The sequence below is a fragment of the Embiotoca jacksoni genome, unplaced genomic scaffold, assembly GCF_022577435.1.
Source record: "Embiotoca jacksoni isolate LCO1_2020_lvr unplaced genomic scaffold, fEmbJac1.0.p SCAF_1, whole genome shotgun sequence".
Lineage (NCBI taxonomy): Eukaryota > Metazoa > Chordata > Actinopteri > Embiotocidae > Embiotoca > Embiotoca jacksoni.
In genome coordinates this window covers 1798488-1817042 of record NW_027185229.1, presented here as the reverse complement: position 1 = coordinate 1817042, position 18555 = coordinate 1798488, and the positions used below count along the sequence as shown (strand labels likewise).

The window sequence follows — 18555 nt, the reverse complement described above, 5'->3', positions numbered from 1 at the left end:
ATATTCAAGCAGAAAAGATCCAGAGTGCTATATATAGAGTATATTCACACAAACACAGACCATAAGTGATAAAAGCAGATGACTACATGCACCTGAATGAAAAAGGAACGATACCCGAAAACATTGTCTGAAAAGCAGGTTATGAAACACTGAACGTGGCTCACAGTAAGAAGTGGAACAGGAAGTGAGAAATGTTTATGACTACAGTTATGATTCCAGATTAAGAGTTGAACTCCTTATCAGTTGCTGCTGCCATTTAGTTCATGGTGCAATTAACATAATGACTCAGATTTTAATCTAGTGTCTGTTTATTAAAGGCATGAAAATCTTTCAGCATATTTTGGATATTAGAGTTTTCATTTACATATTAACACTGATGGGAGGAAATTTCACTGTTCATTGGATCAAACAGCGTAAAAATCCTTCTGACTTTTTTAAAATGTTAAAAAATGTTAAATGTGTAATAACAGTCAAAGAACTAAGAAAATGTCATCCGCTCATAAACCCATAGACACTTTTGATCTTTATTTTTTTTACAATGAACTCATCTAATAATAAAATTGCCTCTAATGTTAAACACAACTTAAAGTGAACTGAGAGACTGTAAAGATTGAAAAAGGTGTGTTTTAGGAACGAGACATGGATTATTTCAGAGTCTCAGTCTGGAAAAGATAAACCCATCAGGCAGCTCCTCACTTCCACTTCCTGTGATGATGATGCTGACTTTGCATTTGTATCACGACACAGTGTCTGACTGAGCTGCTGGGGACAGGTGGGACATCAGAGACCGGGACATCAGAGCGCTCTTTGTCCACGTGGCAGCAGGTCTGTAACCAACAGGGAGACCACTGTCCTCTAAAACACAGGATCTGTGTCTGGCTCTGACTTCATGTTTTTGTGTTCCTCCGGTCGTCTTCTCTCTCACCAGAGTTCAACGGCTCCGAGTCCACCGACGACAATCTGAGACCTGAAAAGAGGAAGTGAAACTCGGGAGTGGACGCGGCGAATACAGGAAGTGGGTCGATTCTCAGTATCTGCACAGAACAAAGAGCTCATCCTGTTGTCTGTCCACACACACACACACACACACACACACACACACACACACACACACACACACACACACACACACACACACACACACACACACACACACGCACGACAAGAGTCGTTGGGAGATTCCACATTTTCCTCAGATATAACTTTTATCTAAGCTATGAAGACAAACTCTGAATTTAACAATATTGATTATTAATGTCTGCATTCAATTCACCTCGAAGGTCGAAGACGTTTTCAAGGTCAAAGTTCAAAGCTTTCCACGACTCCAGCTGTAAACGACCTTCATGGCTTCACTGAGATATTCAAAGAGCTAAATCAAACCCGTATTTGGACCCGTCAGCAGAACGCGCGGTCCGGCTGAATGTTCCCTCGGCTGCTCCGGAGAACCGCAGCCGTCCCGTCACACAGATCTTCATCGGGCTGAAACCACCTCGTCATCACTATAATCTGCTGCACCTGCGCTTTACCTGCCGGGACACGTCCGGCCGTGTTGAGAAGCTGAGTCAGACGTTACTCACGTCTTCTGTAAAAGGTGAGCTGCACGCCGTCTCCATCTTCAGGATGTGTACGATCCCTCGGAGACGCCACGCGACCTCCACCTTTGACCTCCACCTTTGACCTCCACCTTTGACCTCCACCTTTGACCTCCACCGATCGTCGACGCTCCGATGAAGTAATTACGTTCTTCACGTTTCGCGGTTTAAGGACATCGTGTCGTGAACGTCTGCCAGATTTTCTCCACCGCTGATGTTTATTTGTAAAAGTGTGAAAGTAATGATTGAAAAATAAAGAGACTTCAACGACACGAGTTTATTATTGGAGAAGTTCTTTCCACCTCTGGAGTGTTTTATGATAAGTGGTGGAAAAGTTCTGGCTCCAATTTCTGTCGTCTCTTTTTAAGGTTGCTCTGCAGGAAAAGCAACTTTTTTCTCCAGCGTTAAATCTGATTTAATGTCTGAATCTGCAACATGAAGGAAAAGCGCCTCTGCGACCGGTGACCGGTGTTGAAGCCTCCGGCGCCGAGCCGCCGAGCAGCTGCAGACGTTCACGCCTCTTTCAGACCGCTTGAATTAAAATGTGCCGACAGCTGATTGAAAAACGGCCAAAAAAAATTCAACAACACAGAAGTCAGAAACGTACAGACAGAAGGACACACGACACCCCGAACAGCAGAAACACGATAAAACGCAGCTCAAAAACAAGCAGCAGCTCGTTCAGACGCCGAATCGAAAAGCTGTTTTGTCCGAATGAAGATTTCCGTGAAGTTTCCACCTCTCGGTGTGTCTGAGAAGACATTTTCTGACAAACCAGAGACGAGTTGAAACACACCGTCCGGTTCACAAACCCACGACACACAGGAAGTGGTCACGTGTCGGCAGGCAGAGGGCAAAGGGCAAAGGTCAAAACACAAACACTCAAACTAATGTTGACTTGGTCATTAAAAATCTAAAGGCTCCAAATAAACCTGCTGACGCAACAAAATGTTCTTGAGGTGCCTGTTTATGACGTCTTTACTTCTTTAAAAGGTCGTCCTGTAAAATCAACACGTCTTTAAGGAACCGGCGACTGAAGCAGATATTTAAGAGGTGAACGGGAAGTTGATGCCGATGAGGAACGTTCATGTGAATTATACGTAAATGAAGGTGGAATAAGAGCGTTTTAGGAATGATTTCACTTTCACACAAAAAAAACAGTTTTCCTGTAAATCCATTTAAAAAACAAAAACAAAAACAAGAATCAGAAACGACAACGAACAGAAGTCGTGTTTGTCGACTTGTAGTTTAAGATTCAGGAACGTGTTACGAGTTCAGCTGAATCCCCTGAATTGAACCTTTGTTAGATGATGTCATACTCATACTGTCACCACGTTTTTATGGTATCGGCCGGGAGGTCCTCGAAAAAAGATGCTTAGCTATTAGTGATGGAAATTTGTTTATATGAGAAAATGTATCTTGTTATAAGTGAAAAAAAGAGGTGAGCGTTCAAGGGTCTGCATTTTAATTATGAATTGTCGTATCTGCAGGTGTTGATCCAGGAAATATGAAATAAACAAAGAGGGTCAGACCCTCCTGCATGAATTCAATTCACTTGTGTGCACATCAGGAAGTAAAAAAGCACCAGAGGTTTAGTGTATTGTAACGTAAAATGTCAGATATAGTCAGGACTCTTGGTTTTATCAAATATTACACAGCTTTTATATTTAAAACAAATACTGTATATATCAAACCTGTCACCCAGAATAAAAAAGGTAAGCTGCCGACAGCTTTTTACTGCTCATTATAAGTTTGAATTTGCTAATCTAACACAATGAATCACCCTGAGATGAAGTGCATGATTTATTATGACGCGTTCCTGCTGCTGAAGTGATTTAACGAACAAGATCGCCCCCTGCTGGAATTGAATGTGAACTGGTTTCCTTTTAGTTGTGCATCTTGTATTTGCATGAATTAAATCTTCTAACGAGGTCAACGGTTGTTCACTAAACATCAGAAACAGGATAAAAACATGCTTTTGAAAAAAAATTTGTGAAGGTGCAACACATATTTCTGATGATTGTTTAATATAAACTATCTGCACTGTAACAACAATGAAAGTAAAAAAAAAAAAAAAAAAGACGACAGATTTGACATAAAAGATCTGAATACTTCTTCCACAGCTGACTTACTGACATGCAGGACATCCAATACGGTTTTTACTTCATGTAGAATTTGGACTCAAATGTCCAGAAATTGAAATGAATAACATTATTAGCGAGTGTTTTGTGTGATATTGACCTTAACTACGTGCTTGTGTTGCATGGCTCGATCGCTGCTGGTTAACTTACCAGCTGACATTGTTGAGGAGAAGTTAGGAGGAGCAGAAGTGGACTGAAGGAGACAGGAAATGTCCTGAAGGAAAGACAAAGCAGCAAAACACGTTATGTTAACCAGCAGCTGTTTGATTAAAGTGGCTGTAAACTACCGGGTAAGTTCACCAAGTTGACTTTCGTCACAAACAGTTCTTTATTTTCTTTTTTACTTGAGTGAAGGATTTCAATCCGTTTTCCGTGTTTATTGCAGGAGTCGATATATTTCACCTTTTCTGCTTTACAAGGAAACGACGTAGTTTTACTTTCCACCTTCCCGTATAATACATGAATTATTTAAGTGGATGAAAATAACTTCTTAAAAATTCATCGTTAATGTTGAACTTTAGCTTAACATTCTTGCAACAAATGGACTACATTAAAGCTCGGCAAAACTTTGACTTGAAGCTGTTATAAACCACGTGTCCGCGGTTATAGGTCGTTTTCTTGCATCTAATAAGTGTCCGTGGGTTTTTGTGAAAAACAAACAACAAAAAAACCCACATAATAATAATAATGGCATTCTGGCATTTTAATATGCTCACATGAAGGTGCTTCGCGTCTCGAAATGGGAAAAGGGATCTCGCTGCCGAAACCCGGGATCGAACCAGGGACCTTTAGATCTTCAGTCTAACGCTCTCCCAACTGAGCTATTTCGGCGCGTCTGTTCAAAACAAGATGGCGGAAAGTCAAAAAGAAACAGAAACCCAACGTGTTCGTCGCCAACCGGCCGCTGTTCGGTCGGATGCTCTCCGCTCTGTCGGCGCTTCTGTACCAGCGTCACAGCCCAAACACCAACAAATAAATATCTGCAAACGTGTGAACGTAACGCTATTTACGTGGTCACCCGACAGCTGACCGTGAACCGGCCCGAGCTCGCTGAACACCTGAGCGCCTGGCAAACGTTTTCGTGTCGTTTAAACAACACAAGGACGAGAAACAAGAACAAAATACACTAAAACGACAAGAAGTTGTTATTACCGTCAACAGCGCCGCCTCAGCTGACTTTAACCGTCTTCACATTTGTTGTTACAACATTTGAACACAAGATGGCGCCATTGCTGAGGCTGAAATACTGGCGTGTTCACTGAGGACGACGTCCTGAAAACAACGATGGAGTCATCACGTAATCCCACAAACCTCGTTTATAACTGAAATTCACAATCATAGAAACACGGTCGATCGAAGCCTCGAAAGAGATTTCAAACCTTCACCAACTTTTTCTGCTGGAATGAAGTTGAATTGTAGATAAATTTCAGCCATTGTTGTTTGACTCACCATTTCTTTGTTACCACAAAGAAAAGAAAATCCTCTCCTTTGCAGAAAAGGTTCATTTATAGCTATTACACATTTTCTTCTGCATCACCTGTGAAAGAACACATGGAAAACATGCATCCTGATAAGTGGTGATTTTAAATGAAGTATATTTTGAATATGAACGACAACAACAACAAATCCAGTTTCCCCTTGGATTGAGACCTCCTTTCATCTCTCGTCACTCGGTGACAGAAACTGGCTTTATAGCTCTGGCCCTGCTGTAATTATTGTATTTTGTGATATTGAACTGATTTGAGAGCAGCCGTTTGTCTCCAGCTCAGTGAGTCTCTGCTGTTTCTGTCCTCTGATGTCTGCGTGTCTCTTTGTGGGCGGAGCTTCACCTCTGCAGAGGATGCTTTCATACTGACATGTTGGCTATTCTGATTTATGACTTGGATTTTTTGTTTTTTTTGGATGACATCCAAATGTAAAAAACACTCAAATCAATTTAATTTTATTCATAAAGCAGCAAATCACAACAGCGGGATGGAAAAACTCCCCTTTAATAGGAATAAATGCCATATTGTCAGACTCTACTTGTCTAAAACAGTAAAGCCTGCTAATCTTATCATTCAGCCGTTAGTATTTATTTTTCTATTTTTTTCGGAGGGCTTCTGCAGTGCTGTTCCTTTATTAGTCATACGATGTCCCGATGCCAGTTTTCTGTGCCTTCCTCTCGTCTCTCTTTCCTCCCTAATCTCCCCCTCTCTCCCTCTCTCTCTCTCTCCCTCTCTCCCGTTTTTTGTTCCTCTATCATCCACCAAGGTGACTTTCCTTCTTTCACCGACGCTGCAGCTGTTCCTCGCCTTTTGTTCTTGAAGGCCCTGAGTGTGGATAAGAGATGAGAGAGATGCAGGCCGGCGGAATAAAAGAGCAGGAGAACCGAGGGAGTGTGGACGAGGAGGAGGACGAGGAGGAGGAGGAGGAGGAGGACGAGGAGGAGGAGGAGGAGAAGGAATCTGATGAGATTATCAAGCAGGACGGAGGAATCCACAGACTGGATTCAGGCAACAAACACACACTCAGACACGCTCCACATGCACGAGCAGATTTGTTCTGGTGAAATAAGAAATGAAGTGTCAACGTGAAGAGAGCGAGCTGCCTCGACAGACGCTCACCTCACCGGCAACTTTCATCTTCATTAGTCCCGGTGATTATCACAGTTGTCACATCACAGCGAGACATCGCGAGGGTTCAACTACAGTCAGCACTAAATACTGCAAGTATCTGGGACGGAGTTTCTAAATTTAGGGATCAGAGAAACAGAGAGTGGAAAACAGGAGATGTAGAAAGGGAGGGACAGCTGGAAAAAAAAGAAGAGGGGAGATTTGGACAGAACCATCCGGAGGATAAAGGACGCAGGAATTCCCAAGATGTCCCGAGTCTGATGAATCCAAGCAGCTCTCTGTTCAAACTGCAGACAAAGACATGCAATTATGACGAAAGCTAATTTCCAAAAGGCTTATTAATAAGAGTGACATAATGGTCTTATTCTTCCATTTATAAATCATATCTTTGTCAATTCTTAAATAGTCCAAACGATTTCAGAGACTTCAGATTTGACCAAAAATGGCCGACCTCTCAGACTGCACTACTTGGCAGTTTTCTTTGTGTTTGGCTTTTTCCTGATGTCTAAAACAAAAGAAAAAAACAGAAAGAACACACGCACGATTCTTATTATAAATATTTTAACACGGCTGAAAAATGGCTTTTCCTGTGTAATTAAATGTGCTGAAAGAAAGAAGTTTGACATTTAAAAACACACTGAACATGAAGTTTGTGTTAACAGACACAGTGAGCTGAGATCAATTCTTTGATCACCTTTTTAATACAGATTCTGTTCTGTTCTATACAATAACACATATTATAAATCATATACAATACTAATATTTCTCTATACACATGGTCATCGATGTAAAGTACAGTGTACACACATACAGTATTAACACAGTTTCACTTACATATATCGTCTCTTTACAGCAACTTTACAGCTCGATAAGAGTTTCTGTTTTTTTTTTTATATCACAATGGCTGATTTTCTGTCCGGCAGATGATTGTGGCCAAAGAAAGAGTTTTGGTTTTTTGTCTCTTTTTGAATAAAACCCATTTCAGACACTTTAGTATTTACATCCCTGAAAAAACGTACATGAATACACGAGAGTTATTGTCGTCTGTCTGGCTCACAAAGCGTGTAAAAGGGGTGAGGATGAATTGGAGGAGTTGGCCCAAAGCCCCAGGAGCGCTGCGAGTCTCCGGCCCGTACAAAGTTAAAAGTGTACTTTTATCTACGTGGTGACATAAATCTTTACCGACTGTAACACCCATAATACAACAGCTGATTGAGGGCTGGTTTATTGTTATTTTGGAAAATGAGACATGAAGCCCTGAGGAGTAAGAGACACACAGATAAAGTGTAACACGTCCAGGACTCCGTCTGTCTCTGCAGGTCATTCAAAACGCTGTCCCAAAAAAAAACACAAAAATAAAAAGCAGTCGCTCCGACGTCCCGAGCGACAGAAATCTAACACGAGGAAAGTGGGTTTTTATTTTTACGTGTCGGGATTTCTCAAGTTTAAGATGCTCGTTAACCTGCAGTGACTTCAAGAGACAGTTTTAATGACGTTTTCACAAAATATTGCCCTTAAATTTCAGACTATAAAACTGAAGTGATACAATTTTCAGTAGTATTACAGTGGCCTGTCATATACACATAGTTACAAATGCTCCTTATAATTAGCTTTTTTTAAATTTATACCCAGCAGCCTCCTCCTGTTAATCAGAAGATTAAGTCCCGCCCCCTCACAACAACTCAGTGTTCACCTTCTCTTCGTTCACATACTCGGGGTCATTGCTTTGCTCATGAGTTATTGCACATAATCATGGACACTCACACGTGCAAACACACAAACACAATCACACTTTTCCAAAAATGTATAAATAAAAAGTCATGCCTTTTAGCTGTAACTTGCACACATTCTCCTAAAACATGGTGCTTACCTGAAAATCAAATCTTTTTTTTTTTTTACTGGTAATTGTCATGTGAGTCTGTAAACTTTGAATCTGAATGCTTGCATTTATCCGCCATTAATTTGTCATACTGTTTTACAGTATGTGCAAACACGTTCGCTCTACGTCGACACGTCATTGTAAACATACAGCAGGACATTCAGCACCACGAGGATACACTAAAAAACTCAATTAAGGCATGAAACAAACAAGGGAAAGAAAGAGAAATATAGACTCCCGTTAGTATTTTTCTCACTGAGAATACCTGTGCAGGTAGATATCGGTGTGCTTTCACAGATAATATAAATCAGTGTGCATTGGGTGAATGTGTGCGTGTGTCTATCTGTGCATATGTACATGCACATGCAAGTTGAAAGTGCACGCAGGAGCTTTATTATACTGTATGCATTTTGCGGTTGTCTATCCACTGCCCCACACGTGGGTCGCACGCTTGTATTTTTTCATTAGGCACGGCTTTGATGCTGTCTTAATGCTTGGCTAGTGTTGCCATGGAGACACACCGGCCACCGTGTCAGTCAGGGAAAGTGGACTAAAAATGTACGGTGGGAGGAGAGCAGGCTGTAATTAGAGCCGTGGGCTCACCTGTCTGCACATCTGCATGGAGCCAGAGGCCGTGGGGTTCGTCCTGACCTTTGTAAACTAATTGCTTCTCGCTTTCCCCCTCGTACCGGTGCACGAAGAGACTCACCATCCATCTCTGTTAACCTGGTAACATACATACAATTTTTCGAACTCACACACACGCACACGCACACGCACACGCACTCGCACATGCCAGCCCACTGTGACGAGCAGCCTCATTCCCTCACCGCCTCCGTGAGGCATCGATCAGTGCCGTCGCTGGCCTCCACCCGGGTCTTGCGACTCTTTCTCTGGCCTCCTCCCTCCACCCACGAGTTATGAATAACCGTCCCCCCGCTGGGCGCCGGGTCCACCTGCAGAAGCGACACGACCCGCTTCTTAACGCGCGTTTTGAGGGCGCGGCGCAGTTTCTGCCGGGTGAAGGCGTAGAGCAGCGGGTGGAAGATGGTGGTCCCGTAAGCCATCGCCAAGAAGCAGAGACGCAGCCGCACCAGGCTGTCGCTGGGACCCATGCAGAGGATCAGGATGTTGACCGCGGACAGAGGGGCCCAGCAGCCCAGGAAGGTGGATATGATGATCAGGGACATTTTCAGGACGCGACGCTGGCGCTCCCGACGGTCCCTGTGCCGGCGCACCGCCCGCCTCAAGGCAATGATGGCAGAAACGGAGGCCTGTACTCCCACGGTGGAGGCGGGCAGCGGGGCGGTGGCGCGGGACTGAGCCGAGACCGAAGCTCGGGTTGGAGACGCGGGGGTCGCTGGTGTGGTGGCGACGGGGGTGGTGACAGCGGTGCTGACGGTCGTGACTGTCGCTCCGCTGTCAGACATCCCCTGGGGCATGGAGCAGAGCGGCGGGGGGGATGTCGGCGTGGGCGTGGGAGAGGGGATGAGCGGAGGGTGGCTCAGGTTCTGGTTTTGGTTCGAAGACACTACCTCTGCGGGCAGGCTGAGGTCCTTCCTCTTCCGCCTCCTGCAGCGTATCCTGCAGGTGGAGTCCTTCGCACGCGTGCTCCTCATCATGTGGGAGCCGATGCGGATGTTGAGCGCCTGCAGGATCTTGGAGTAGGTGAAAAACATGACGGCCGCGGCTATGAAGAAGCAGGGCACTTGGAGCAGCAGGTGGTAGTACATGGCCAGGCCTGTGTAGTACCCCTGTCCTCCCACGCACAGCAGAGTCCTGTTCTGCCACACGGGATGCAGGTGGTGTGACGAGGTCAGCGGCTGAGCGGAGGACGATACGGACGGAGACGCGGAGGTCAAGATGGGATTGAGTCCCGCGGTGAGCTCAGAGTCATTGTTCGGCCTCTCCGGCTCCTCATCCTCACCGTCCTCCCCCGACGAAGAGAAGAAGTCCCCCTCCAGGAAGGGCAGGAAGAAGACGGCCAGAGAGACCGCCCACACCGCTGCCAGGAGCATCGCGGCCCGCCGCGGGGTCAGCAGACGGCTGGCCGGACGCACCGAGATGTCGTACCGGTCCAAGCTGATCACCAGCACGTTGACCGCCGTGGCCACGCTGGTGAACGTGACGCAGGCCTCGTGAAAGCAGCAAAGCGTCGCCAGGCTGCCGACTCCGCTCCCGTTAGCCGGCACCAGGATCACGGCCACGGTCAGCGGCAGACACAGCACGCACACCAGGATGTCGAGCACGTGGAGGTTGACGGTGACCAGGTTGCTGACCGAATCCACCAGGTTGGACTGAGCGCAGTAGAGCACGAGCACGGTGAGGTTGCTGCTGAAGCCCAACACCAGCTCCAGCATGAGCACGGTGGTCAGAGACACCTGGAAGCCGAGCGGGTACGACGTGCTCCAGGCCTCCTCCGCGCCCGCCTCGCCGCCTCCATCCAGCAGGCTCAACCCCCGACCGTCGCTGGTCTCCAGGAGGTCGCGATAGCCTTCGGTCTCCATTGACGCCACAGCGGTCCTTCACGCATAGCAACGGCACCGCCCACCGCACACGACCATGTTCTACGTTTCCTTTTCCTCCGGCTCAGACGAGACAGCGATGAAGATGACGGCCTGATCTGTCGTTGATTCTAAGGAAGAAAAAACAACAGAAAAGAGACATAGAGTAGAAAGGCGACGAGGAAGACAAGAGGATGATCAAGCAGTTCAGCAGCCAGCCTGTCTCCTACTTATTCAAAAGTAACACGGTACGACAAGTACGAGTCAAACTTGTCAGATTTCACAAGTGAAAAGAAAGGAGGAGGTGGAAGGGATTCTGGCATCGCATACGTTATCTCAGGGTGCAGTTCAAGTTGCTGCTGATGACCCACGATGTCTCACCGCGCTCGGCGGTTAGACAACAACGTACTTCATCGAGACAACAGGCAACAGTTCAGAGAGGATTTGGAGCGGCGTTCCTCTGAGAGGACATTTGAAGGTTTGAGCGCATTAAGCAGGGACGAAAAGGATCCTTGAGCTGCACAGATTTTGACAAACCAACGCAGATTTCTTTTCTCTGCTTTGCTTACAGTTCTCATACGGCGCTGAGATTTCTGTTAGAAAGGCGTAACCTTCTGTGATGAGTGGGTGGATGCTTGATTCGTGCTTACACAACATACGTTATGTGGGTCAGAAACAAGAGCTCACAGGATAAAAGATGTGCAAATACACAGCAATCAGCTGCTAAGACGTCTCGGTGATTGACAGCCAACCTCGCGAAGACAATTCATGCCCGCGTCGATCCAATAATAGTCAAATCGTCCACGTTAAATCCCCCCGTCTCGTTTTTCTACAAGAGGTATAAAATTGTGAGCGTCTGCCTGTGGGAGCAGAAGTGGCCGGGACGTCGGCGGGCGGGCGGAGAGGCCGTGCGCTGCATGTCAACATAGCAGGCGCCCAACTGGGGGTGGCAGCAGTTAATACTTCTCACAGGGACACGTAATGAAGACGAATGGATCAATGATCCGCAGACAGCGCCACATAAACAATGCTATCAGAGGAAGAGCGGCTCCCCTGGCGTCTTCTCTCTCCTACATCCTTCACATCCCTCCTACTCGGTTCAGTTCACCGCCTGAGACGGACTGCTTAGCATGTAGAGCCTGTTATTCACGGCTGCCTGGATCTCGCATGTGAAGGAATCATACATGCATACTTAGTGATGTGCACAAAGAAACCAAACCCTTCCTGCAGGTGTGTCCTTTTGCTGCCGTCCACCTTTCTTCTGTCACAGCTCCCAACCTCTTGTTTGCCCTTTTTGTTTTATTTCCCCGTTTTTTCCTCCCATTTGTCACGTGGAAAGGACCCGCGGGCCTCGGCGTGAACAGTGGTCTATCTCAATGCACTAATGGGTTTCATGGGGTTTGCGGTGGTGCTAGAACATTGATTTAAAGCATCATTGATCTGCCAATTTAACAAGCCTGAGGCCAAGGAGCACATAAACACACTTCCTATCACATCCTCTCACCGGCGCAGGCAGTCTCATTTTGAGTTCTGCGCAAAGAAGTTCAATTCCTTTCTGTTGAAGAACTGCTTTTATTCTACGTCACGGTGTCCATCTTGTTCTTTTGGCGCCAGACGTGACCATATTTGGACGAGAGGGTGGAGCTGAGGACACGATGCCCCGCCCACTTATACGGCCAACATGACTGCACTAGAGACCTGTCAATCAAAGCAGGGCACCCCCCCCAAAAAAAAAAAATAAAAAAAAAAATATATACATCTATAGATCAGACGGGCATTTCGTCACCCAGGGCTTCTGCTTTAAAGTAACCCCCCAAAAAGGGGGTGAAGACGTTCCTGAAAGCCAAAGCTCCTGGATGTGCCGGTCTGCTCTATTGGAGGCCAAATATCTGATTATTTATGGAGGGAATTTAGTTAATGACAACATAACGACTCTTGGAAATAGTGACACGTTTTTGAATGGGAGTTAGAGGTTGTTCTTTTTTGGAGCCGGTCCCTAGTGGTCATCAGCGGTATTGCACTTTAAGGCACGACTGCATCGGCTCAGACCCAGAGGCTGCTTCCATCTTGTTTACCGTCTGTGTATTTCCCCCGTCCAGAAAAGAGTGTAAGACTATTGAACTGGCAGTAAAAAATGTGGCCTCTTGTTGAAAAAAATGACATCACGACCATGTGATTACCCCCGCGGGGTAAACAAATCTGAAAAAAACCAGTACGCTGTCATCAGGATCATCTGTGTTTGCCTGTGTTCAATATGGTAACGACACGGCGCTGCAGAGGATCACGGAGCGAAGGAACGCTTCCTGTTTCACAGTGAATCACTGAGGAAGCACACATGTCGATACTGCATTAACCGAGAAGGGTCTTCCAGCCCGTGTGAGGGTTGTTTGGAGCACTTTGGTAAATTAAGGTCAGAGGCACCGCCGTGTTTCATACGAGCAGCACGGCTGATTGACTAAAATTAAACAGTTTAACATGACAGTCAGCCGGATCTAAATTTTGCTCCTTACACACAACCGAAGTGAGTTTCTGACAGGAGTGAAATCAGCGCCGGTATTTCTGGTCGCCACTCAGTTGATCAGTCTCATGAAGCATCAGGCTGTCATCCGTTTCTCTGAACTCTCCTGCCAATAATTACGAGAGGTTGATTGCGCACTGGGAAGGCAACGAGCACGCCGAGTGGCTTTCAACGAGGGTAATTTATGCCTTTCTATGACAAAGGAACAATAAGCCACAATCAATTACGTAACATAAGAAGACTTGGCGCTCTGTGATGAACTGGTAAGAGTTACAAAGGAACACAGACAATAGGGTATGCGGTTGCCCTCCAGCGAGACAAAATGTCAGAAGTCCTTTATAAGAGCAGCTGTGACTCTGACCTGCAGGCAGAGGAAAGTCACAACACTCCAGTTTTCACAGGGACGGAGGGAAGAATCAAATTAAAACGTGCAGACACGGGGAGTGAACTTTACATCACTCGTATAATAATCAGCAGTGTTTTGGTCTCCGGGTGAGAAGGAAACACGCCGGTTCATTCAAGGTTGCACATCAATCTTGTGCAATGTGAAGTCGTGGTAACGGAGAGGGAAGCTGCAGAGACTTGACTGCACTGCAGTGTGTGAAACGATTGTTGTGCATTGTGTCGTTGTGGCACGTGTGGTGCTGCTGCAGAGGGAACCGTGGCAACGGAAAATAGCTGGAAACAAGGTGAACCGTTGGCTTGTGATTGACAGGTCAGACAGAAGTGGAAAAAGGGGGGCAAGGGAAGCTTAAGACATGTTATAAGCATGTTATATTAGGAAACAAACATGCATTACAATTGAAAAAGTCTTATGCTGTGTTTCATCAGAACACTACAAGTACCAGGATGATGCACTCAAAATGGTAAAAAAAAAAATGAAGTGGACACTTTCCACCCTAAACGGATGCCATCTTGGCTCCGTAGAGGAAGGGGCGGGGCCACCAATGTAAACAATTCAAATTCAAATTTCAAATTAGGTGTGAGGAAGCTGCAGCTGTTCCTGAACACAAAGTGTTTCTTCTCCACTGCTGCTTCTGGACAGAAGAATCAGTGTGTTAAACAGAAGACACAAAAACACATTGATTTCTGGGTAAAATAATTAAAGATGCAGATATTTTGGAGGGTGACGTGTTCACATGATGAGGTCATTTCCTGGCAGTGTGATTTGAAACAACACTACTCTGTTAAAAGTCCTGCACGACACAAGTTAGAGTCCTTTTGTGGAAGAGCGCTGTTTATTAGTGACTACAGGACGTCCGGCATCTGATGAATCCAATGTGAAGTGTGCATTTCATTAAAGCTGCAGATTGAGCATCATAGGACTGACTTCATATGTATTTAAATGTGTTTTTGGTCACCTCATGGACGCCCTGCCCTCCTCAGTTCTCCATCAAACAGCATAATTTGCAGTCTGAGCTGAAAGCTGGTAGATTCAGTTCACAAGCCAGTAAGTAAAACTGTCATCTGGAGATTTTGACTGAGGCTTTCCAGATGTTCTCATCACATCTGGTGTCTCATTTACTGTAGATTATGTGATTTGCTCCAAAACAACAAACCGACAGTGTCCCGGGTCAAACAATTTCCTGGACCCTGCTGTCGGGGGTTTTAGACGTGTCAGGAAGCTCGATGATGAGTCGTCACACCATCAGAGGGAAAATACTGAAGCAGATCCTGCTGTCGGCCGGAAAAAGTTCACTTTCTCATGTTCTTTTTTTTTTTTTACCATTTTCTCTTTTCTTGCAGCCTCGTATGCACCCTGCACACACACACACACACACACACACACACACACACACACACACACACGTAAACACAAGTCATCCATGTATTTAATTTGTACTCTTGACGACACATATCCTGCCAGAGGCTTAATTACTTTCCCTCAGCACAAAGACAAACAGGAAGCATGTTTTCAGGCCAGGCAGCAACTAAAACAACACAATGTGAGGTATTTCTGAGCATATTTGTTTGCTTGTCATTGTGAAACAACACACAGTATCACCACACTGAGAGTGGAAGTCAGAAGGAGAAGACGTCCAACAATATAAACGCTGCAGGTCGCACTAACATGAAAGGTGCATCGTCTTTTAAGAAAAGGAGCACTGATGTAAAAAGATGCAAAAAAAAGAAATGATAGTAAAAGTATAAACTGTTCTGGTTGCAGCTCGTCAGGGAGCTGATAAAATGCAAAAACATCAGAGTGCAGCAGCAGCTCAAAGGAAGTGAGGATAAAATGAAAGTTTTAAGTAAAAGGCAGAGCTGCAACTCTGTCCCTTATGTTGAGTCACACATGGTGGTTTTATATCATAACTATTCTCGTCTTTATTAAAAGAAGCTAATTTAAAGCCTGAGTCCACTCTTGAAGCACCATTCTACGTTTAACATACTAAGTACTGGGACACTCTAAATCTTTTTCTTGCATACTAAATATTATGATAGTATGGATACTGGAACACATATATATATATATATATATATATATATTTATGCAGTGACTGTGGGTCTGGTAATATAAGCATTAAAACCAGAGATTGAACCACGCAAACTCTTAAATACCACAAAAGCCTGCTATCATGTGCTTCCTGTAATCCTCCATCAGTTGAAAGAGGCACCCTTCACTCAACGGGGATCTGGACTTCAAGGCTGGTGCACCATTCTGATAAACACCACACACACACACACACACACACACACACACACACACACACACACACACACACACACACACACTTTCAAGGCACATCTGAAGCGGTCGTGCGATGGCGGCTGTCCGTCGAGCTGCCGCCCGACTCGCCTCTCCACCTGCTGCTGGTCAGCGGCCTGAGAGCACGCTTCCATTTTCACCTCAATCACGCTCGCTGCATATAAGATTTGTGACTGTACGCTAAATTCGGAGGTCTAAGCGACGCCTGTGACCTGCTCTGAAAGCCATACGTGCTCAAACTGCACATTTCTGAGGGAGTCATAACTCCTCGTAGGAGAAGATGCCTGTTAAGTCTGTATGCGGTGATTTCTCAGTGTTAGCAGGAGTCACTGTCGTCTGGTTTGTTGTTTGTTTGGATGATTTGAGTGATCATCCTGCTGTAGGTTAGATAATTAGAGCTTTAATGGTTATGGTTTATTATCTGCAGAGAAAACATTATCTTTTTCTTCTCTGATGGAGGTTTCCATATAAAACTGTCAGTATAAAATGGTTGGGTGAGAAATAAAGCTTTGCTCTTTGATTCTTTGGCACTGTCACCAAAAGTTGACATTTCGGGAAGAAAGAGGATCAGAGGAGAGAAAGGACAGAAGAGGACTGAAGGAGATGAAGAGGGAAAGCAAACAGGACGATGGCGCATGCAACACGCTGACTCATGGCCCGTCGTAGGTATTCCTGATGTCCGCAGTGAGACGATCGATCAAAGGCTTAATTTTCCCACTCAATTCATCCAGCAGCGCTAACAGCGAGCCGCCACCAGCTGGGCAGCAGCGTCCCTGGCAGCCTCCCAACAAAGCAGCCTGGACAGGCCGGCAGCACATCCAGCTCAGTGAGAGCAGCAGCACCCCCGACGATGTGATGTGAGTCTGATCAGACCAGGAGAACACACACACACACACACACACACACACACACACACACACACACACAATGATTATCCGTGTTCAAACCAACACGGCTTCTCTTGTGTGTTGTTGTGTGTTGTTCGGCCTCACTTTACGAAATGTAAAAAATGGGTTCTCATGAATTCTGCAACAGCTCGGCAAAGACATGCACGCTCACCATGTCGTCCACAATGTGTTGCTAACTGCCACCCGCCCACCCGCCCACATCTCCCCCCCGTATGCTCTCCACAGATACAGCCGAAGATGGATCGCTATCCGAGGTGAATGACACGTTATGTGTTTAAGAAACTGTTGAATCCCGTCCGCACTCGCACCCGAGACAAGTTAGGGAGAAAGAGATTGGAGGGGGGGGGGGGGGGGGGGGTAACAGGAGGTGAGATGAAAGCTCGGGGGAGTGATGGATGGGAGGGAGGCTCAGGGGTGTGCAGATGGATGCTGAGTTGTGTGCCTGCTGAAGTGGAATGTTTGTTCCCTGCTCACTACCTCCATCCATCTCTCTTCTGAAGAGCCCCAGCAGCGACGCCTCGCCTGCCCTCCTCACCATCCATCTTACAACACGCCTCTTTGCTGTTATACTGTACAATATCTCTCTGTAATCCCGCCAGACCATCTGCATATAAGACTATTCTGTGATTTTTAATATTAAACCGGTGCTTTCATAATGAAACGGTGCAAAAAAAAAAGAAACTCATGTTCAGTCACTTTACAATAAATCTACGACGAGTTTCTACCAGAACATCAATACAGAAGCTCCCAGGCATGTTAATTATGGCGGTGTGTAATCTATACGTACAGCTCTGTATAGGAATAAGACCATGATCCTATGACAGCTCTGGTCCACAGGGTGTGAGGCATCATTACCACATGACAGCGTGTCCAATAGATTTCATCTGGCTCCACCGTTCTTTAAAGACACTCCTCGTCATCCTCTTCCCAGCGATGACGTCCATCATTTTGCTATTACGCGCACTAACCCTTCAATGGGCGCCAATCAAGGCTGCCGTGCAATCAGGGCTCTTCAAAACAAGAAGAAATTGAAATCAAGTGAGACAGGTAGAAAAACGAGTCGAAGCAAATCGGAGACTGAAGAGTGTTTGGAGGCTCCATTCAACAGAAAAGCAGTGATTAGCAATAAAACAGGATAAAATAGAGAGATGTAGCAGCGTTCATTACGTTTGGATCATACCTGTAATTACTGACTCTTTCCTTACGTGGTCTGAAGGGATTGTTTGTGAATTAACTGTCATCGAACCGAAGTATTTACTTGGCACAACACAGCAGCAGTATCACGTCCTCTTCATCAGCAGTATCATGTCCTCTTCATCGAATTCGGAATAAAAACTCTGATCACATAATCAGGGTTCATCCAAACTGCAGCTGAGGCTTCGATTTTAAATTTTAATTCTGCATTCGAAGATCAAAAGCAACAGGATTTTCAGGGCTAATAAAAGAAGCTGTTAAGTTGCCTTGTGGAAAATCATCATCATCAACTTTGACCACTTTTTATTCCGTCTCTTCTTACAGGTGCAAAACTAAACTGATGGAGTATCGCAAACAATTTTTTTTCCAGAAAAGCAGCCGACATCAACGTCTCCAAGGAAAATAGCTTGCAAGATAATTATCATACAATAAACCTAAAAGCTGCATAATGTACAAAATAGTGCACATAAAAACAGAAACATCCCCCCACACACTGC

At 45.5% G+C, this 18555-nt stretch overlaps 1 protein-coding gene, 2 long non-coding RNA genes and 1 other non-coding gene across 6 annotated transcripts in view; 1 reads left to right on the top strand and 3 right to left on the bottom strand.

The window, feature by feature from the left end:
• Positions 1 to 308: 308 nt before the first annotated feature.
• Positions 309 to 4920, bottom strand: LOC138201074 (uncharacterized). Its single transcript, XR_011178461.1, has 3 exons — positions 4886 to 4920; positions 3884 to 3947; positions 309 to 967 (listed from the first exon to the last, which is right to left on the bottom strand). It is a non-coding gene; the product is annotated as an uncharacterized lncRNA (long non-coding RNA).
• On the top strand, positions 3829 to 7336 carry LOC138201071 (uncharacterized). Its single transcript, XR_011178460.1, has 2 exons — positions 3829 to 4023; positions 5987 to 7336. It is a non-coding gene; the product is annotated as an uncharacterized lncRNA (long non-coding RNA).
• Positions 4492 to 4564, bottom strand: trnaf-gaa (transfer RNA phenylalanine (anticodon GAA)). The gene has a single exon. It is a non-coding gene; the product is annotated as a tRNA-Phe (tRNA).
• The window catches only part of LOC138201055 (G-protein coupled receptor 22), a 26376-nt gene continuing 14847 nt past the window's right edge, over positions 7027 to 18555 (bottom strand). For all 3 annotated transcript variants that reach the window (XM_069154173.1, XM_069154183.1, XM_069154165.1), the window contains exon 2: positions 7027 to 10862. In XM_069154173.1, the coding sequence (XP_069010274.1) occupies positions 9046 to 10734 (1689 nt within the window). In that variant the 5' untranslated portion in view covers positions 10735 to 10862 and the 3' untranslated portion in view covers positions 7027 to 9045. The remainder of the gene's footprint in view (positions 10863 to 18555) is intronic.